The sequence below is a fragment of the Geotrypetes seraphini genome, chromosome 5, assembly GCF_902459505.1.
Source record: "Geotrypetes seraphini chromosome 5, aGeoSer1.1, whole genome shotgun sequence".
Taxonomy (NCBI): Eukaryota; Metazoa; Chordata; class Amphibia; order Gymnophiona; family Dermophiidae; genus Geotrypetes; species Geotrypetes seraphini.
The window spans coordinates 246,500,609-246,523,218 of record NC_047088.1 but is presented as its reverse complement, the minus strand read 5'-3'; the positions used below and the strand labels follow the sequence as shown (position 1 = coordinate 246,523,218).

The following is a 22,610-nucleotide window of genomic DNA, read 5'->3' as shown; positions in this document are numbered from 1 at the left end:
AGGGGCCAGGGAGAGACATAGACAGAAAGAATGATAGAAAGGAGGCCAGAGAGACAGACAGACAGACAGCGGCCAAGGAGCGAGAAAGAAAGAAAGACAGACAGACAGCGGCTAAGGAGACAGAGAGACAGAAAGAAAGATAGGCAGATACATCTATTCTAACACCCGTTAATGTAACGGGCTTAAAGACTAGTAAATAAATATTTTGTTAATCAATATTTTTTATTATTATTTTATTTATGATTTTTGTCTTTAAATATAAATATTTCTTTCACATTCAAAAAATATCATTCATTAGCTACTACTTAGCTTTCTCTGTGGTCTAAGTCAGGGACACTATTTCACCGACATGTTTCGCATTATACCGCTTTCTCAAGGTGAAGTCCATCATAGTTTGTCGCCTTCCTCATAGACCACTATAAGCTCTGAGATTCAGCACGGTACTGAAAATTGAACCTACATGTGTAAACTTAGCCTTTGTGTCTTGGGTAACAGAGTAATAAGAAAAGAATAGTCCTGCTTACAGATCGCCTTCCCCGTAGGATGCAGGTGGAGACATGACGTTTCTCTTTTTTCTCTTCTTTTGCAGTTGTCGGGCGGCTGTGAACTGACAGTGGTGCTACAGGACTTCACTGCCGGCCTCAGCAGTGAGCTTAGCATTCAGGTGGGGCAGACGGTGGAGTTGCTGGAGAGGTCCAGTGACAGGCCCAGCTGGTGTCTGGTCCGAACGACGGACCGTAGTCCCCCTCAGGAAGGCCTGGTGCCCAGCAGTGCGCTCTGCATATCGCACTCCCGCAGCAGTGTGGAGATGGAGTGCTTCTTCCCTTCAGGAAAAGGTAGGCCCCGCAACGACAACTCCAGTAGGAGCAGAAGAAGGAAACACGATGGACTGTATGTAGTCATCTATAGAAGTTTTGGTTTGTCGGTAAGACTGTGACCTGCCCTCATATAATTAGGGTGCAGGTGGATATTAGCAGTTTAAAGACAGACTTCTGATATGTTTAGATGCCGCTGGATTATCTTCTTCATGGATTTCATTTGTACTGTTTTTGTTTTGATAAATTATTTTGGTACTTTGGTGGAATGGCATTTTCAAAAGAATGTTCAAATCAGAATTGGGACATCTGCTCATAATATATATATATATATATATTTATTTATTTATATATAAACCTGTCCATCTCACAGTCATTTTCAAACAGAAAAACACCAGGAGTTTCCTGTTTGAAAATACTTGAGAACGTCCAAAATAGAGAATGACACGGAGTTTTGTCACTTTCCATGCTCCATTCCTGTAAGCTCTATCTTAACCGCACAAGCCTCGAACACTTATGATTTTAAAGTGTTTGAGGCTTGTGCAGATGAGGACAGAGTTTGCAGGAATGAGGCAGGGACAGGAAAAGAGCTGGATGGGAAAATGAGTTCCCACGGGGACAGGGAAAATTTGTCCCTGTGTCATTCTCTAGTCTAAAATGAGTAGCCAATGTACATACTAAAAATGCCCAAATTATAAATGCCAAAAAAACAGGGACAAGGATGTCTGTTTGGCAGCATTTGCACGAAATTAGCCACACAGACGTCCCAGCAGAGCAGAAGGACAGCCCAGTGGTCAGTGGACTTTAATCCAGGACACCCAAGTTCATATAACACTACAATGTTGTTATTTTAAATTTTGAGGCCCCCAAAGACAGACAGAGAAATGCATACCTACATTACCAGAATGCACTCACTAGCCCTCAGGCTTGCAAGTGTCTTTAATATTTAGATACAGTAGCTATATCTCTGGTCCTGGAGAGCTCGCAATTTAATGGTTAAAAAAAAAGACATTTAAAGTGGGGTTTGAACCTGGGTCCACTAGGCGACCCTTCAGACCATCTTGAGTTCAGAATGTTCATAATGCCTGATGTGGTCAGGGAACCTAGTTTCATTTTCAAGGGGACATTAACCACTGGGGGATTAAGAAGAGGTCATTCCTTAATCCCCTCCCCCCCAGTGGTCAGCTGCTCAGTTGGAACACCTTTTCATATTCTGGATTGAAACGGGTCTAAATAAATATGCCTTTCCTTTTAGACCTGGATGGTTTTTCCCCATTTGATTATCACTGTTGGATGTCCTAATTCTGGGTCCTTCTCTAGTCCCACCCAAAACATGCCCACAGAGATGCAGCTGCCTCCCTGACTGGTAAGCCATTTTTACCCACTGTCTGTCGGGCTATGCTTTGGAAAATCTCTCTCCTTGTCTACGAAGCTCAACTCAAGCAAAACTGCCAGAAGAGGACAATACATTATTCTTTTAAAAAGAGCACATGCCAATGGGCAAAAAATGAGGGTGGCCTTGCTTCAGTAAACTTCCCAGGTTGCATTTGTGAAAAATTTTTATTTCAGCGAGATTTTACAAGATCTAGTGACCGTCGGCGTTACATTCTATCTGTTTGTTTCTACTGTATTTTTTGTGACATATGTGTTTTTTTTCCCTTTATTACCATGGACCCCTGATGAAGGTTGTCCGAAACACGGACCGTGTTGGGTCCCTTGTTTGGTAAAAAGGTTTTTATTTAATTTTTGGTTGTCACAATAAAGTTTGCCTACATCGTTGTACATATCTGCAGTTTTGGTTTGTTTTCTTCATTTGTGAAAAGTGGACAGATACTGATTCTGTGCATGGTGGATGCTCAGAGCACATCTGTTAGAGGTGACTGGCAAATGGGTCCTTCTCTGTGAGATGAAAGGTTTTACCATACATTATTTACTGTAAAAACACAGAACTAAAACTAATTTCTGGAGCCAGGAAAATGGGACGGTGATACTCCCCTACTACTAAAAGAAAAAAGACAAAGGCCTGGATGCACAAAACTCACCGTGCGTTTAACAATTGTCACTGAACCAGTTTTAAACGGTTGTTTTGGATTTCAGGCCTGACCCATGAAAAACAGTTAAGACTGTTAAGGCATGTTTTAACCAACTTCATATGCTCACTTAAAATCGTTGATTTTTGCCTTCTGATTTTCGGAATGTTGTACAGGGGATGATTCTGTTTTAGACTATTGTAACGCTCTCTATCGTGGAATTTCGAAAACAAGAGGAAGAGCGTTACAATTGGTATAAAATGCCGCAGCTAGGCTAGTAGTGGGAGTTGACAGGATGGCGCATTTTACGCCAATTCTGAAGCAATTACACTGGTGCAACAGAAAGGTATTTCTGTGATCCACCAGACCATTTAACATCAAACACCGTGGCACTTTCGACAAGTTGTGGCACTCTATAAGCCTAATAGATTTTTACGATCTGAAAATCAAAATGGCACAGGGAAATTATGTAGACACTAAAGCGATGACTTTCTGTATTGCTGGTGTTAAAATGTAGAATGTTCTGGTGGGCCAGTTGCAACTGTGCATAAACTGGTTTCAGTTTAAGATACAGTTAAAAACAGCTGTTTTTTTACTGCATTTTTGTGATTTATTAGTCGGTATTTGAAGAAAGAATCTGCTTAACCATGTTTGCTTTTGTAATCTTGTGATTTACTAGTTGAAGAGAAGAAATTGTTTAATTATGTAGATTTTATGATATGGTTTGTTTTTATCTTATGCGTGTTTTAATTTGATGTAAACCGTATATAAAAAGTTTTAAATACATAAATAGCCCATTAAGAGAAAAGTCTTCCTGTGAGTGACAGGAAGCTGCCTCAGGGCTTCCCCTGACGGCTTTGTGCATGTGTCTGTCGCTTTTCCAGTGGCCGATCGGATGGGATTATGGTGGATCTCTGTGAAACTTATTTGCATGCAAAATTGTTTCAACGTCAATCGCCGTTTTGAAATCAGACTACAGCGACCCAATGAATTTTACCGACGATATTAGAGAATCTGGCCCTGGCTTCCAGTTGCTCACTGGATAATGGTCAAAAGACTAACCCTGATGTACAAAATTAATCAGGTTCATCTGTTGCTTTTCCTTGCCATTCTCTAATTGTTTCGTCTTTCTGCCTCTTAATTTGCTTTCTTCTCTATCTCTATTCTGTTTTATCATCTTTGTAATAAAAATTATAAATCACTATGCTAGTATTTCCATATGGCAGTTTATCAAGTTCTGAATAAACTGTAAATGGTCCCAATATGTCAGAAATAATACGAGGAAGCCATTGATAGAGGTCAAAATGAGAAATTTTTTATTGTAATTGTTATTTAAACAAACAGGAACAAGCCTCAGCCTATGGAGTAAATTTCCCATTCTGGGATTTCTTCCAAGAGAAAGAAAACTTCTTTTCTCTTACTCCTGATTATATCATTGACTTGAACTTACCCTCCCTACCAAGAGCAAAAAGCTAAGTACTTTACGTTTGGAAAAATAGTGAATATATTGAATTAACTGAAGTAATTATAGCACACAAACACTTTCTATAAGGCACTTTGAACATAAGAACATAAGCAATGCCTCTGCTGGGTCAGACCTGAGGTCCATCGTGCCCAGCAGTCCGCTCACTCAGCGGCCCCAACAGGTCCAGGACCTGTGCAGTAATCCTCTATCTATACCCCTCTATCCCCTTTTCCAGCAGGAAATTGTCCAATCCTTTCTTGAACCCCAGTACCGGACTTTGCCCTATTACGTCCTCTGGAAGCGCATTCCAGGTGTCCACCACACTTTGGGTAAAAAAGAACTTCCTAGCATTTGTTTTGAATCTGTCCCCTTTCAACTTTTCTGAATGCCCTCTTGTTCTTTTATTTTTCGAAAGTTTGAAGAATCTGTCCCTCTCTACTCTCTCTATGCCCTTCATGATCTTATAAGCGCACTTTAGAAAATTATAGTATAGCTGTTTCTGCCGGTTTTGAGTGTTGAAATGAACTGTAGTTCTTTAATGATAAAATCCCTAACCATGAAAGAGTAATGAATTAAAAAGGATTTTTAGATTTTTGTACTATATTTAAAAGAATTAATTAAGATTAGGTAATGAGATATATTAATCTAAGGAATAAATATTAAATTAATAAATAACTTGTAATCAATTTCTAGTTTTGGTAGGGAGGGTAGGTTCAAGCCAATGATGTAATCAGGAGTAAGCGAAAAGAAGATTTCTTTCTCTTGGAAGAAATCCCAGAATGGGAAATGTACTCCATAGGCTGAGGCTTGTTCCTGTTTGTTTAAATAACAACTAAGATTTTAAAAAAATTCTCTACAGCTCATTTTGACCTCTATCAATGGTTTTTGAGATTTATATGTAATTAATAGATAACTATTCAGTGTTGTTTAATAAATAATATGAGGCTCATAGTCGAAACATAAATACATCTAAAAACCTGCCCAAGTTGGCACTTGGATGTATCCAGGGACATTTTAGGCCTCTGAATGCCGCTGTGCACCCAGAGCTAAAAGGGAAGTATCTGGAGGAATAGTTAGGGCGTCCTTCAGGGATAATTGAAGGTTTTACAAGACTTCCTGGACGGAACTTATACGATGTAAAAACAGTTGTAAGTACCCAAAAGCTATCCAAAGTTAGAAAGTACCTATATAGAATATGTAAACCATTCTAAATCTAGAATATGTAAATCCATGACCTTTTACCGCAAAAAAACTGGTTCAAACCCCATTGATACTTCTTGTGACCTTGTGTATATCATGTAACCCTGCATTAGCTTAGGTATAAATATAGCTTAAAACGCCTCAGGGACATTAAAATATCTACTGTTTAACTTGTCTTGAGCTACTACATAAGCTGAAGCTAAAAATAAATGTACAAAATAAGAACTTCAAGTTGCACTGCTGTGGTTTTCCTTTAGAATTGGTAGACGGAGAGCCAAAGAATCCACTCTACAGCAGTTTAATGTAGTCATAGGGAAAGATGCATGTACGAGGTAAGCCAGGGGAATCATTAGGCTTCTTGAATTCATTCACTAGATGGCGCTACTGGATCACTGTGCTGTGAAAAGATACTACAGCCTGGTAAAAATAGAAATATGCAGAGGCAGTGGTGCCATCCACTTTGATTATATCAGTAGCTCTCTCAACTGATAAAACATGGTTGTTGAAATTGTTCTTCAAAAATAGGCAAAAGAAATTTATAGGTCTTAAAGTACAGATGTTTCCTGATTTAACACGAGAGACGCAGAGGCGTCATCGATAATTTTTGTTAATGAAGCCTGTGGTTATATCTTTGGGTGCCACCTTTTATTTGAGGCACCCTTGTAAATGCATTGTTCTATATCAAGCTGGTAAATACATCTTCTATGAACCAATCCAGTTGACCTTTTTGTCTTTATCCTGCTTGCAAAAAGAACAATCCTGAGCCCTATTTGATGGAATATACACCTAACTCAATGCTTTGTCCAGCCTTTATGTTTTAAATTTGCTTTCTGTTTCTCGCTAGATTATAACATTTTGGATCCAATTTGAGGACTTGAGCATAATTAGTCTAATTTATTTTGTTTTATGGATATTGTCAACAATGATGGAATAATAATTATAAGTCTAATTTTGCTTTCTGTACAAGTTATGCTTGGTAATTAAATTGAAAATCTAATAAACAAATAAATAAATAACAGAAATATGCAGGTGAGAGAACAGAAGGGGGAATAGCTTAAATTGCTATGAATGGCAAACTGAAGGGGTTTGAATATATTCTGTGATATGGCAAGATAAAAGCACTATATTTTCAGTACACTGCCTGACAAATTCGGGGGAAGGGAAGGGGGGCTCGCACGTGGCAAGGGGAGGAGTGGGGAAAAAGCTTCCAATAATAGCAGTCTGTGAGTGCATCATTTTCAGATTAATGGTGGCTATCTGAAAATGACGTGCTCAAAGACTGCTATTATTGGAAGCTTTTATCTGCTCTGTGTTTAATAGGCCAATTGCAGAAGTTACATTATACAAGTATTGTTAACTCCTAATTCTTGCCTAGTGGCCAAAACACGGCTCATGTCAAAACATCATTGATTAAAGACTTGTGTTCACTCTACGGTTGGCTCCTCTTGTCCTTCCATGCCATGGGTTGACTGTCTTCTCTGCTGTTTTGCTCTTGTTGATTGACTTTGCAGAGAAATTTGCTCTTCTGTTTTTTTCTTGCCCTATACTTTAAATACTTTAATCCATTCATTAGTTATTTCTTGTCTGGATTACAGCAATGCCTTATACCATGGTATTACCAAAAAAGAGTTAAAATGTCTACAAATAATCCAGAAAGTCATCTATAAGGCCAAAAAATTTGACCACGTAACTCCTCTTCTGATAAAAGCCCATTGGCTTCCCATCTATCACCGTATCATCTATAAAACTCTATTATTGATTTTTAAAACAAGAAACACTGGACAGCCAGAATTCATTAATAAATTTTTGATACCTTACGCTACATTACGTTTTCTTCGTTCCTCGGAGCAAAATTTATTAGCAATCCCAACCTTGAACCATATTAACACTAGAAGAAACACTATATTTTCAGTAGTTGCACCAACCCTCTGGAATTCGTCACCAAATGCTCTAAGAGAGATAACCAATCTTGAGAAATTTTAATCTTTTCTTAAAATATTCCTTTTCAAAGATGCCTTTCAAGTGTAAATGTCCTTTTAAGGATATTTTTTTTATTTTTTTTTACATTTTTATGTTTTATAAGTCTACTCGTATAGGGCTTACTTGTTTTTAATCCTTCCCTTTTGTTTATACCTTTATATCTTACTTTTCTTTAATCATTGTAGTTCTCCCCTTTTTTTTTCCACTCATACCCATTTGTCTAATCAAGTATGTCATTGTTTTGTCTAATCTTGTATGATAAATTTCTCTGACTCCCTTCCTGCCTTATTGTATCTCTGATATGCCTCTGGATATACCTGACTACTCTTGGCTTGCTAATGTAATTTGAATGTCTTTTCTGTAACATCACTGTCTGTGTACAGTCTCTTCCTCTATAAACCACTCTGAACTGCTGTGGTATTGCGGTATACAAAAATAGTTATTATTATTATTATTTTGTTAAAGTTATTTTAATTGTATTATCTGTTTTTACCCTATTTTAAAATGTATAACCACCTTGAAATAAATGATATATCAAATTTTTAATACACTTGAAACTATGGAAGCAAGAAATTCCAGAAAGCACTTATGCACTTTCTTTTGAAAGCGTTATGGGTTTTTTACATGGCGGAGGCATATATGAAGAATGAAAATTGAGCTAAAAGGTTCTGCCAAAGTTGATAAAATATAAACATTTTTATATTACTGTATGCTGTTTACTCATATGGCTTTCAGTGCTATTTGGATATATTGCCTGTATCTCTTGCGAACCCCATCATTAACAGTTATTATATTTTGATCCTGCAGATGGTATTGAATTGCTAAAGTGCATGGTTTCAATTTTCAAGCCTAGGCCTGTACTGTATTAAGAGATTACTGCTGAAATTGTATTCATTCTGAGTAAAATTTTTGTTTTTATGGAGGTAGGTGTAAGGGGATCAAAAAATTCCCCTTACTAGAATATAGCTTCTGCATTACACAGTCTCTATCCATAGAAGATGATGTGTGTATGTAAATTTCCTTACCATACCTAGAAGGGAGTAACAATATAAGCTCTTAGTATAAACCTCTTGTGTGAGAGAGTGTTTGTTCTTATGCTTGGAAACAGCTGGGGCTCAGGAGGAGCTGCTGGTCTTCAAGGAGAAGTATCCTTGGATCTGGGATATGAAGAAGTACCACAGCAGGGAAGAATGGGGCCGGTGAGCAGACCTACCAATTCTCCCACATTCACCAAGAGATGCCTGCTTTCACGGGTCATTTTGGATTTGTAGGTTCTTGGAGGGCCTCAGAAAAAAAAATAGTTAATGTCTTATTAAAGAAATGACAATTTTGCATGAGGTAAAAAAAACTCTTTATAGTTTATAAATCTTTCCTTTTGGCTAAGTCTTAATAATAATATTGCCATTTATAGCTAAAGAGACATATGATTAAGAAACTGTTTTATTTTACTTTTGTGAATATGATAAACATACCGAGGACCTCAAAATAGTACCTTGCGGGCCACATGTGGCCCCCGGGCCGCGAGTTTGAGACCACTGCTCTAAAGTGTATATATAAACCCCTTTTCACCTGAATTTAAAACTGCTCAAATTGCGATTAAGATCTGCAATTGTTGACTTTGGCTATTTGTACAGGGGAGGAGCCCGCAGGAAATCTGAACCAACGGAAGCTATAAACAACTTACCGGTAAATCATTTGTGTCACTTACTGGAACCGAGGCAAACAGAATGGTCCAAACCTAGCGAACTAACCGTGCGCTGGGAAAATGAAAGCTAACTGCCCAAAGACGCCGAGGTTAATTTAAAACCCCCGCACCAGCGCATTACTAAACGTGCTGAAACCAACAAGGGAGAAGAGATCGAAAATGGGGCCGGGCTTTTTTCAAGCCCAATTGTGAGTTAAAGTGCCAAAACTACTTCAACAATGGCTCCCCTCCCCCGCTAGGAAACCAAGACGGTAAAAAACCTGTCATACAATACATTACATTACATAAAGCTCTCTCTCTCTCTCTCTCTACTCGCTCATTAGCGCTAACGTCAGGAAGCCCCCAAATGAGGACCCTAAAAGGGACCAATTCCAAACTGGGGAATCTGGGTACAGAAACCGGAACCATATCCCTGGGTCCCGAATAGCTCAAATGTATTTCAGAAAATAAATCTTAAATTAAAGAAAATAATTCCAAGCAGTATATATTTCCTTGTTCTGCTTCTCAGAGAAGGATCCCCAGCAGATAAGGACTCCCAATGCTAACACTAGGGCTATATCCACTGTAATTCTGTATTTAACCCACCCGGTTCCACTGTGCCCCACTGGAAAATCAACCTCTGTTTCTTCTGTTGAAGACGTCCATGACCTGATTTTTGGCAGATCAGCGAATATCGGCTAAAGCACTTGCACTACAGATATCCAGGGAACGTGTTGGGTTTATAATCCATGAGCAGCTGGGTATGCAGAAGCTGTCAGCCAAGAGGGTGCCCAAATGTTTGAAAGCTGATGAGAAATGACGTCGAGTGGACACTTCCAAGTTGATTTTGCAGCATTTTCAATGAGCTGGTGCCCACTTTTTGGAATGACTAGTTACTGTTGACGAAACATGGTTACACCACTATGATCCTGAGATAAGCCAACAGTCCATGCAAAGACGGCACTCAGGTTCTCCAAGGCCAAGGAAATTCAAGACCCAGAAGTTAGCAGGAAAGGTCATGGCCACGTTGTTTTGGAATCAAGAAGGTGACTATCTTCCAAGGGGCCAAACAGTGGAGAGGAGATTGAGAGGGGACAGGATCGAAACATTCAAAGTACTGAAGGGAATAGACTTATTAGATAAGGACAGGTTGTTCACCCTCTCCAAGGTAGGGAGAACGAGAGGGCATTCTCTAAAGTTAAAAGGGGATAGATTCTGTACAAACTTAAGGAAGTTCTTCTTAACCCAGAGAGTGGTAGAAAACCGGAGTCTGTCATAGGGGAAAACACCCTCCAGGGATTCAAGACAAAGTTAGACAAGTTCCTACTGAACCAGAACGTATGCAGGTGAGGCTGGACTCATTTAGAGCACTGGTCTTTGACCTAGAGGCCGCCGCATGAGCGGACTGTTGGGCACGATGGACCACTGGTCTGACCCAGCAGCGGCAATTCATATGTTCTTACGTGTATGCAGAATACTACTGTAACTTGCTGTGCCGATTAAAGGAGGAGGATTGGAAGAAAAAAGGAGAGGGAAGCTGCAGAAAAGGGTTCTCTTTTTCCAGGACAATGCACCTGCTCACAAGGCTGGCAAAACGATGGAAGTTTTGACGCAGTTGGGGGTTTCAGTGCATAGACCATCCACCCTACTCACCAGATCTTGCTCCATTTGACTATTTTCTGTTTTCAAACTTTAAAAGGAGTTTGAAACGGTATCAATTTTCAAGTGATTTGGAGGTGATTGCAGCAGCGGAGCAGTATTTCAGTGACCAGACATCAGAGTATTTTTTTGGAAGGGTTACAGAAACTTCAGACACAATGGCCCTGATTCTCCAAAGTGCATCCCGATTTTAGGCAGCTGTAGGCGTCCTACAGCTGTCTAATCAGCCAATTGGGATGCACATTTTAAAAAAAAAAAAATGCTCCCCAGGCAGGCCTGAAGGCGCCTCCGGGAGCCTAGGGAGACCCGCAAGATGCCTAAGCTCATCTAAGGGCCTTAGGCGGGCCTTAGGCTGAACCTAGGCGGCCCTACGCGTCTCCCTAGTAGATGAGAAGCTTAAAATGTAGGCCAGCAAAATGCTGGTCTACATTGTAAGTAGACGCGGCCGCTATACTTATCGCGGCAAGGGATCTCTCTGCCGCTATAAGTATAGCGGGCCGCGGCCTGTCCGATCGCTGGGAGGAGGGTGCCCAATCCCTCCTGCCCGAAGACGCACCCCCCCCCCGGCGCTAACAACCCCCACTCCACCAAACCTGTTCTTACAGATGGGGCTTGCACGTCGAGCAAGCAGGCATGCCTCGTCGAAATGAGGCGGGCCCGCCCCTTCTCGGCCCATCCTGCCGAAGCCTAAGGCCTGATTGGCCCAGGCTCTAGACCAATCAGGCCTTAGGCATAGCGGGTCCGCCCATCCCCACTTAATCTAAGGCCTGATTGGCCAATCAGACCTTAGACTTAGTAGGGATGGGCGGACCCGCTATGCCTAAGGCCTGATTGGTCCAGGCTTCTAGAGCCTGGGCCAATCAGACCTTAGGCTTCGGCGGGATGGGCCAGGAAGGGGCGGGCCCGCCTCATTTCGACGAGGCGTGCCTGCTTGCTCGACGTGCAAGACCCATCTGTAAGAACAGGTTTGGTGGAGTGGGGGTTGTTAGCACCGGGGGGGGGCGTCTTCGGGCAGGAGGGATTGGGCACCCTCCTGCCAGCGACCGATATTGTCGGGGGGGGGGAAGATCGGTAATGTCTGGGGGGGCGGTCGGTAGTGTCGGGGGGGCGGTCGGTAGTGTCGGGGAGGGGGGTGCGTCTTTGGGCAGGAAGGATTGGGCACCCTCCTGCCAGCGATCGGTCAGGGGGCCATGGCCCGCTATACTTATAGCGGCAGAGAGATCCCTTGCCGCGATAAGTGTAGCAGGCCATGTCTAATCTAACCCGATTCTCTAACCCGCGTCTGTAACATGGACGCCGGTTAAAGAATCGGGGTTTAGTTTAGGCCGATTCTGAATAGGACGCCTCTCCCGGGCGTCCTATACAGAATCAGGGCCTAGGTGTCTTGCGGGCCTCGCCTTCAATATAGGTGGCCTGCCTGGGGAGCATTTTTTTTTTAAAAACGTGCATCCCGATTGGACGCCTACAGCTGCCTAAAATCGGGACGCACTTTTAGAGAATCAGGCCCAATGTGCCAAATGTGCTGTACTTATGGGTGAATATGTAGAATAACTTGGAAGTTTCATGGCGCCACGTCATTCCCTTCTTGGTTGCTTTGTACATGGTCACAATACAAAACCCCTTTGTTATCCAAACTGTTATGGGTGTCATCAGTAACATGATAGATATTTGCTGCCATGTTCTCATACAAACCAAACATTCAACCTCCTTCAACAACGCAGGAAGCATTATACAGAGTGCAGTATTTTTCTGGGTTGTACCTACAAAATTAAGTTTGCTTTGCAAATTAAGTTTGTACAATACAGTAGACAAATAGGGCGGTGGTGGTTCAGTTCTAATGACAAACATTGACAATGTCCTTGTTGTGTTTATGTTTTAAACAGGAATGGAAAAATATTTAGAAAACTTATGTCGTTGGCCCCTCATGAAATGTACACATAGGCCTAGCATTTAAATGGGAAAAAAATGTGTGTATGGGGGGGGTCCAAGATGGAAGTGGGAGCCGACTGATATCCGTGAGTTCTGCTAGTGCAAAGATCTGCTCTGTGGTTTATTTGGGGAGGGGGGTTTTATTGGTTCTTTTGATGGTCTCACTCAATGTATGATTACCCTGTTTGCTTTTTCTAATTATTGTTGTCGAACTGATATGAAAGTGTAAAAATAAAAAGTTAGAACAACGACAATAAAAGATTCTGTTGGATAGGGGGAAACTGAGCTCAAGGACAAAAGTGAAGTAAATCAAAAAGACTCAAAGCAAGAAAACACAAAAAAGTAAAGCAGAGCCCCGATTATCAAATCTTTGCTTATCTAACATTGTGGCTTATTGGCAGCCGCTAACCTGGGCCCTGCTCCCTTCCTCCCCTGAACCACTAATCGGGGTCTACCTCTCCCAGACTCCCCAGGTGCCTCACCCACAGCCTCTCCTTACCTATCTATTTTACAATCCTTGATAGTTGAGGCAGGCAGGAATGACCTTCAGTTGCTCTTGAGCATGTTGGCTCCACTTTTAAATGGCTGCTGCTAAAGGTCATGGCAGCCATTTTAAGATTGGAACCACCAAGGGCAGGAGGAGGCCGAAGAGCCCTTTTGAAAGCAAAGCCATCGTGAAACAGAGCCAGAAAGATCTCGGTCTTGAGCGGTCAGATTTTGGCGAGTTTACCACTTCAGCTTGGTCTTCTGCAGGGTTCAGTGTTGTCACCATTGCTTTCAACTTATATTTACAGTAACTCCTATGGTTGCCATTCTTGAAAACTGTGGTTGACGTCATCTGTTTTCTGACAATGTCCAATTATGGTTAGAAACTGGCAGTGATCTGAGTATTGCTATGTAGTCGTTGAACATATGTCTGCAAGAACTGCCCCATTAGTTCAGAAAGCTTAACCTGGACAAAACACATTTATTTGTGATTCTTTAGCCATCAAAGGTCCTTATCTTTGGTACCATCTATTGAGGGGGGGGGTTCCCTTTGAGAAAACTGTGGTTGAAAAACTTGGGTATTTGGCTAGATAAAGATCTTAATTGTGAAGTAATATGTGCTTCCATTGACAGCATGCAGTTCTTTTGCAGCTTGTGATCATTGTTAGATCAAAAGAACTTGACTGGATTGACACATGATTTTGTGATGTCTCGAGTTGATTACGAAGAATTGCAGTAATGTGGGCTTCCAAAATATCAGCCAAAGAGACTGAAACTAGTACAAAACACGGCTGCCTGTCTTCTGTTAAAGCAAGAGGCTCGCAGGTCTGGGGTCCTTATATATACTCCTTGTCGTATAGAACCTGTAGTATGATCCTTAATACCTTGCCTGTTTAATTTTGTCTTGAGCGGTGAGGGGTTGGCGGCCTTCGGATGTCCTTTCCCCAGCTTGATTTTTATTTATATATTATAATTTTGTTGATTGTTTGTGTGCCTTGGTTTGAGTTTTTGTTGGCTGGGGAGGGTTATTTTGTTTTGGGGGAGTGGGTTTCGGATCGTGCTCCTTCTTATTAGGCTTGGCGTAACCGATGGCATGCTTTGATGTTGCTTGAAAGGGGTTGAGTGTGTCATTCCTTGCGACAATCTAATGTTTTTTTGTTTTTTGTTTTTGCAGGTCTGGGGTCCTTATATATACTCCTTGTCGTATAGAACCTGTATTATGATCCTTAATACCTTGCCTGTTTAATTTTGTCTTGAGCGGTGAGGGGTTGGCGGCCTTGGGATGGCCTTTCCCCAGCTTGTTTTTTTTAATTTATTATAATTTTATTGATTGTTTGTGTGCCTTGGTTTGAGTTTTTGTTGGCTGAATGGGGGGGGGGGGTGTTTTTTGTTTTGTTTGAGAGGAGTGGAGGAGAGGAGTTTGTTTCGGATCGTGCTCCTTCTTAGGCTTGGCGTAACTGATTGCATGCTGTGATGTTGCTTGAAAGGGATCGAGTGCGTCATTCCTTGCGACAATCTAATGGGGGGGTTTTTTTTTTTGCAGGTCTGGGGTCCTTATATATACTCCTTGTCTCATAGAACCTGTAGTGTGATCCTTAATACCTTGCCTGCTTAATTTGTCTTGAGCGGTAAGGGATTGGTGGCCTTTCCCCAGCTTGGTACCTCCTTTCCTTTTTTGAGGGGTTGGGGGGACCTTTTTGGGGGAAGGCTCTATGCGTTGTCTTTTGGGGCTCATCAGAGTCCAGGGCTCTGACAGTCACGCTTTCGCTTTGCTCTTGTTCAGACCTCCTGGGATGCTTGCTCTTTAATGGCTACCCTATTGCTGATTACTGCAGCATGTTCTTTCGTCATCTTTTCTGCTGGGTTCTTCTGGCATCTACTTCCTTATTTGTATATTCTAGATCATTGTTGTGAGGGGCAGGGAATAGGGGAATGAGGGTTGGGTAAAGGGTGGGGCTGGGTTCTTGGGGTCAGGGGACCATTACTGTACAGTGTTCCCCCGGTTGTTTGCGATCGGCAGTTCACGGTCCCGGTCATTCATGGTTTTTTCAGACCGTGAACCGCCAACAAGGAGAGGGCAGCGGGAGAGGCAGGAGAGAGCTGCTGGAGCTCCACGAGTGCAGGAAATCGCTCGCGGTTCGCTCCGACCACCTCTTCCTGCACAAAGCCGGGCCTTATCCAATCAGGAGCTGCTTTGACACGCAGCTCCTGATTGGATAAGGCCCGACTTTCGTGCAGGAAGAGGCAGTCGGAGCGAACCACGAGTGATTTCCTGCACTCGCGGTGCTCCAGCTGCTCTTCCGCTGCCCTCTTCAGGCTCCCCCATGAAAAAACGTATTTGCGGAACGGAATCCCCGCGAATCTCGGGGGAGCACTGTATAATTTTTTTTAACCACTGTATCTACTGTCCTTTTTTCTGGGGGGGGGGCTTGTTCAATAAAAAATTGTTTCAACTAAAGCAAGAGGCTCACAATCATAACACCCCAATTTTAATAAAGGCACAGTGTTTCCTGGATTTGTTGTAAACTATTACACTTCGTCTTCTCTGCGCTGTACCCAATCTTTTCAAACCTTATGAACCTCTAAGCAGTGGCGTAGCGAGGTTGAGAAGGGCCCGGGGCAGTGGCGCCCCCTCCCCGGCTCCTTCCCCGAACGCCCTCCTGCCATGTGAGCCCCCCTCCCTTCCCCCGTACCTCTAGTCGTTCACCGCCGCGACCAACAAGTTCAACTTGTAACCGCGTTCTCTCCCTCTGATGTCACTTCCTATACGCGGCTCCCGGAAGTGGCATCAGCGGGAGCCACGTGGTCAAGAGAAGCACGCTGAAGTTGTTACTCGTGACGGTGAACAACTCGAGGTAAGAGAAGGGGGGGGGGGCGTGGGGAGGAGTGGGAAGAGGCAGAGGGTAGAGAGGAGGAGGGATGGCAGAGTACGGGGCGGACCGCCCCACCCCCGCTTACTACACCACTGCCTTTAAGACAGTTGTGTTCTTCTAAACATTATTATTTAACTGTGCGGACTAAACTTTAATCACAGTCTACGGGGGTCTTGGTTATAATCACGTACCATCCCCATCATGTTTGGCTGCCTTTTATGGTAGGCAGGGTGGTGACTTCAGAACCAGTATTTAGACGTGGGTGACTGGGGCCTGCCCAGAGCGCCCTGGTGTATCTCTGGCTGCTTTGTTGGGGAGACTGGATGGACCGAGAGAGTTTTTTCTGCAGGCATTTACTGTGTTATATCAGTTCCAAGTTTATTAAATGTTTGATATATAGTTGTTGAGAGACCTTTTAGAGCTGTTAACAAAAATCATAGATAGAGGTAAAAAATAAAGAAGAGAGAAGGGAATGACAACAGAAAATAGGAGAGGGAGAGGAACAGATATGCTGTATAGCTTGGCTACCAATCACGCCCCTCCCCCTCCCATCGTGTTCCCAGCCAAAGGGATAAGGATTAATGGGAAATGAGGCCGTCATTAATAGTCATTTTGTTGCTGAGGTAGGAACTGCTGTTCCTTCTAAGCCAGGGATCTCAAAGTCCCTCCTTGAGGGCCGCAATCCAGTCGGGTTTTCAGGATTTCCCCAATGAATATGCATCGAAAGCAGTGCATGCACATAGATCTCATTCATATTCATTGGGGAAATCCTGAAAACCCGACTGGATTCCGGCCCTCGAGGACCGGAGTTGCCCATCCCTGACATAGACACTCTAATCCAGGGGTCTCAAAGTCCCTCCTAGAGGGCTGCAATCCAGTCGGGTTTTCATGATTTCTCCAATGAATATGCATGAGATCTATTAGCATACAATGAAAGTAATGCATGCAAATAGATCTCATGCATATTCATTGGGGAAATCCTGAAAACCCGACTGGATTGCGGCCCTCGAGGAGGGACTTTGAGATCCCTGTTCTAAGATGAGTGAGAGTCCTCCAACGGCATTACTGCCATTGGGAGGATAGGGTACAACAGGATGACAGGTCCCTTTCCACATTCAGTGCTGAGTACTTAGGCGGCAGAGCAGGGACGCACTGAGATGACGGGTGCCTTTCCCCACACAATGAACATCAGGACATAAGAGTTTAGGAGGTCCATCAAGCCCAGTGTCCTGTTTTCAACAGGGGTCAACCCAGGTCACAAGAACCTGGCAAGATCCCAAGGAGTAAAACAGATCCGATGCTGCTTTTCCTAGGAATAAACTGTGGATTTCCCCGATTCCATCTTAATAATGGCTTATGGACTTTTCTTTTAGGAAATTGTCCAAACCCTTTTTAAACCCTGTTAAGCTAACTGCTTTTACCACATTTTCCAACCATGAATTCCAGAGTTTAATTTCACTTTTTTTTTTTCTGATCTGAGGACGAAGGGGTTACCTTGAAAGCTAATCATAAACTACATTAACCCCCCTCCCTTTTTTCAAAGACGTGTTAGGCATTTTTTATCGCTGGGCCACAGCGCTATTGGCTCCAATGTGCAAAGAAATCCTATGAGCGTTAGAGCTAATACTGTTGCGGCCAGCAATAAAAAGCCTAACGTTGCTTCGTAAAAGGAGCCCTAAATTAGTCCCCCCAAAAAGTATTATTTTCTTTCTTTTATGTTTTTGTTTTATTTCTACATATTACGTTGAATGAAGAAATATTTTCTCTGGTTTGTTTTAAATTTACTATTTAGTAGCTTCCTCGTATGTCCCCTAGTCCTAGTATTTTTGGAAAGCGTAAACAAGCGATTCACATTTAGCTGTTCCACTCCACTCAGTATTTTATAGACCTCTATAAAATGGGTCCTCTGAGGGACCAGATAAAGTTAGGGCAGCCTTTTTGCTCTTCTATTTGGATGGTTATCCAGTTAGTGGACAGAAAATTGCTTCTGACTGGATAAGTCCCGCCTCCACTCCACCCAACCCTTTCCCCCCAGGACTACCGTATTTTCACGTAGATAACGCGCACCCGTGTAAAACGCGCACACGGGTATAGCGCGCGGAAAACACAAATTTATGTACAGAAATTTTTATATACCGCGCACACTCGTATACCGTGTATGCTGCCCGACTCTCCTTTCACCCGCCCCGACTCTCCTCTGGAGACCCCGACTCTCTTTTCGCCTGCCCCGACTCTCCTTTCCCCCTTGAAGTCCTGTCCCTACCCTGAAAGCCTGATGCCCCCCCCGACGTCCGATTCATCCCCCCCGCAGGACCGCTTGCACCCCCACCCCAAAGGACCGCTCGCACACACCCGCACCCCCACCCTGAAGGACCGCTCGCACCCCCACCCTGAAGGAGCGCTCGCACTCCCACCCCGAAGGACCGCTCGCACCCCCACCCGAAGGACCGCTCGCACCCCCACAGCCTCCCCCCCTCCCCCATGGAGAAGCTGTCTACCTTGTTTCTGGATGCCAGCGAGCCCAGCTGTTTCCTCTGCCGGCGGTCCCGCCCCTTCTCTGAGCCCTGCTGCGCTGCTTCCTCTTCCGGCGGTCTCGCCCTTTCTCTGACGTCAGAGAAAGGGTGGGACCGCCTGAAGAGGAAGCAGCGCAGCACAGGGCTCTGAGAAGGGGCAGGACCGCCGGCAAAGGAAGCAGCTGGGCTGGCATCCGGAAACAAGGTAGACAGCTTCTCCATGGGGGAGGGGGGGAGGCTGTGGGGGTGCGAGCGGTTCTTCGGGGTGGGAGTGCGAGCGCTCCTTCCGAGTGATGAATCGGGCGTCGGGGGGGGGGTGGAAACTATGTAAAAAAAATTTTGTACAACGCGCTCACGCGTATAACGTGCAAGGTTATGCGCGGTTTGTAAAAACCACGTATAGCGCGCGCGTTATATGCGAGAAAATACGGTATTCCCACCACTATCTTGATAGTGCTACAGTGGTCTGTTATGATATTTGGGAGCACTGAATCGGAAATGATCTCAGGAGTGGTACAGAATATCAACAGATAGCTGCAGTGAAGGAAAATATTCAGATAACTGGGGGTGAGGGGGGGAGAGTTTTCCTTTGAATATTAGGCCACCAGTTTATAAATATTTGTGACATTCTTGTTGCCAGTAGCATTTGGCTTGTCATTTTGGCCTATTCACATATCATTATGCAAAACTTATGCCATGCAAGAAACAATGGAGGATGTGTTTGAATGCATTGTAAAATCAAAATGTGCAGAGTTGTTCCTAATGTGTAATGATAAGCCCGAATGAGTCACTTCCCAGAATACAGAAACAAAGCAACCGTAGCATCTCCCTTTCATAATGAGGCGATCTCTTTGCAGAGAGTAGACTCATGCTTTTCCTAATCAATTGGAAGAGGAATGAGCTGGAAACTTGGGAAAGCAGTCCTTAGGTGCCCTATATAGTAACATAACATAGTAAATGATGGCAGATGAAGACCTGCGTGGTCCATCCAGTCTGCCTAGCGGTCTCATGCTCATTTTCTAGTAATTATTCTACAAGATGTCCTCCCCTCCCCACATGATAGGCGATCCGACTAATCCACGGTTTAAAAAAATGGGAACACATATTATCAGAAACTCCACTGGTTACCCGCAGAATCCAGAATCCTCTTCAAGTTTGCTTGTTTTTGCTACAAAGCTGTCTTTGGGATTCTTCCAGTTTACCTAATCTCCCAGTTCTCCCCCAACGAGTCCAACAAGAGCACTCGCAGAACAAACCTATTTAATTACCCCTCCTTGAAATCTTACCAATACAAAAAGTTTCTAGATAGAATGTTATCATTCCAGGCAGCTAGGCTGAACATATGGCTTGGAAAGCCCATACTTGAGGCCACTACATACGCAGACTTTAGAAAATCCCTGAAAACTCAATTGTTTAACAAATTCTAAATTCCCAACCCACCTCTTCCTCGCTACGGCCCTCTTCTCTACCTCGCCACCACCCCAATTCAAGATTTGAGACTAACTCTTACCCTCTCTCCCCTTGTATCCCATGTCCTGACAAAATGTATCTTTATTGTAAACCGCTTTGAACTTCACGGTATAGTGGTATATAAGAAATAAAATTATTATTATTACACCCCATTCCCTTCTCTTCCCCCCCCCCACACTTTCCTTTGCAGAAGCAGCAGCAGTATTTCCCTTCCCCTCCAGGTCACTGTGAAGCAGTAGCAGCATTTTACCCCACCCCCATTCCCTTCTCTTACCACGAGCTGTCCTGCTCCGTTCGGCCCCTCCTTTCTCTTAACGATCTGGCCGGCTCCGTTCAGCCCCTCCCCCTTCCCTTCCCGCGGTGTAGCCTGCGTTCCAGTAGCTGGAGTCGTGTTCTTTTTCGGCCCCCCCCCCTTCCCTTCCCGCGGGCTGGCCTGCTGCGGCCGAAGGGTTTTTTTCAAGTTTAAAAGTGCCAGCGGCGGCTCCTCTCACGATCCCCGCCAGCGTCAGAAGCCTTCCCCAACGCTGGTGCAGGCTCGTGAGAGGAGCCGACACCGCAGCTTGAGAGGTGGAGAGCAGGGAGTCCAGCGCTGCCGGCCAGTTTGCCGAGACCGCTATGTTAGACGGAGTGAGGGACCCTTGTATGCGCGCATGCGCACTCTGCCAACCACGAAACTACAGATCAGGCATCACGGTGGTAGAGTGCGCATGCGCGCTTAGCGTTTTATTATATTAGATTATTATTATGATAAGAAGGTGGTATAAAATATGCATACTTGCTCCTGCCATAGACAGGACACAGACCGAAGAAATCCATCCGGCATCGGCCACATGTCGGATGGATTGGCCACATTGTCGGATGGCATCGGCCATATTGTCAGAATCGCCGTCAAAGCTAACTCCAGCTTGTCCTGTTCTGCCATATATAGAACAAAGGCCATAGAAGTCCACCCGGCTTCAGTGTCACTTCGCCACTGCTGGTGCTGCATTTAAGCATCTCTCCTGCGAATCATAAATGAAATTATAGTTGTTGATCTGATGATCTTTTGAGTTTTGTATCGATTCTGTCCTCTTTCTATTAAGGGATTCTTTGTGTCTAGCCCACCCAATTTTGAACTCGGTCACAGTTTTTGCCTCCACTACCTCCACAGGGAGGCCATTCCAAGCACCCACCCCTCTCTCCGTGAAAAAAATAGTTCCTGGCATTACTCCTAAATCTACCACCCTGCAACCTCATATTTTGTCCTCTTGTTTTAACCCAGGGGTGTCAAAGTCCCTCCTCGAGGGCCGCAATCCAGTCGGGTTTTCAGGATTTCCCCAATGAATATGCAGGAGATCTATTAGCATACAATGAAAGCAGTGCACGCAAATAGATCTCATGCATATTCATTGGGGAAATCCTGAAAACCCGACTGGCTTGCGGCCCTCGAGGAGGGACTTTGACGCCCCTGTTTTAACCGCATCGCCATCTCTGGAAAAGATTTGGTTGTAGATTAATACCATTCGAGTATTTAAACATATCTCTTCTTTCCTACATATTCAGGTATTCGAGCCTCTTCTTGCACTGTCATAAGAACATAACATAAGCAATGCCTCTGCTGGGTCAGACCTGAGATCCATCGCGCCCAGCAGTCCGCTCACGCGGCGGCCCAACAGGTCCAGGACCTGTGTAGTAAATATCTATTTATACCCTTCTATCCCCTTTTCCAGCAGGAAATTGTCCAATCCTTTCTTAAACCCCAAAACTGTTCTCTGCCCTATAACGTCCTCTGGAAGCGCATTCCAGGTGTCGACCACACGTTGGGTAAAGAAGAACCTCCTAGCATTCGTTTTGAATCTGTCCCCTTTCAACTTTTCCGAATGCCCTCTTGTTTTTTTATTTTCTGAAAGTTTGAAGAATCTGTCCCTCTCTACTCTCTCTATGCCTTTCATGATCTTGTAAGTCTCTATCATATCCCCTCTAAGTCTCCTCTTCTCCAGGGAAAAGAGACCCAGGTTCTCCAATCTCTCAGCGTATGAAAGGTTTTCCATCCCCTTAATCAGTCGTGTCGCTCTCCTCTGAACTCTCTCGAGTAACGCCATATCCTTCTTAAGGTATGGCGACCAATACTGGACGCAGTACTCAAGATGCGGACGCACCATTGCCCGGTACAGCGGCAGGATAACTTCTTTCGTTCTGGTTGTAATACCCTTCTTGATTATACCTAGCATTCTATTCGCTCTCTTAGCGGCCGCTGCGCACTGTGCCATCGGCTTCATTGTCATGTCCACCATTACCCCCAAGTCCCTTTCCTGGGTACTCTCAGTCAATAACATCCCTCCCATCGTATAATTGTCATCTTTTATTTGCTTCTCTACGAGCACATAGAATTTGTAAAAGAGAAGAACGGATAGTAGACGGTGTGGATGGGCAAACTGGATAGGCCAAGGGTGTCCAACCTCGGCCCTCGCCTGGTCGGTTTTTCAGGATTTCCCCAATGAATAGACACGAGATCTACATTATTTGC

At 43.9% G+C, this 22,610-nt stretch overlaps 1 protein-coding gene across 5 annotated transcripts in view; it reads left to right on the top strand.

The window, feature by feature from the left end:
* KALRN (kalirin RhoGEF kinase) overlaps positions 1–22,610 on the top strand; it is a 1,310,049-nt gene that overhangs the window by 995,008 nt on the left and 292,431 nt on the right. For all 5 annotated transcript variants that reach the window (XM_033944399.1, XM_033944394.1, XM_033944393.1 and 2 more), the window contains one exon: positions 590–836. In XM_033944399.1, coding sequence (XP_033800290.1) covers positions 590–836 — 247 coding nt within the window. The remainder of the gene's footprint in view (positions 1–589; positions 837–22,610) is intronic.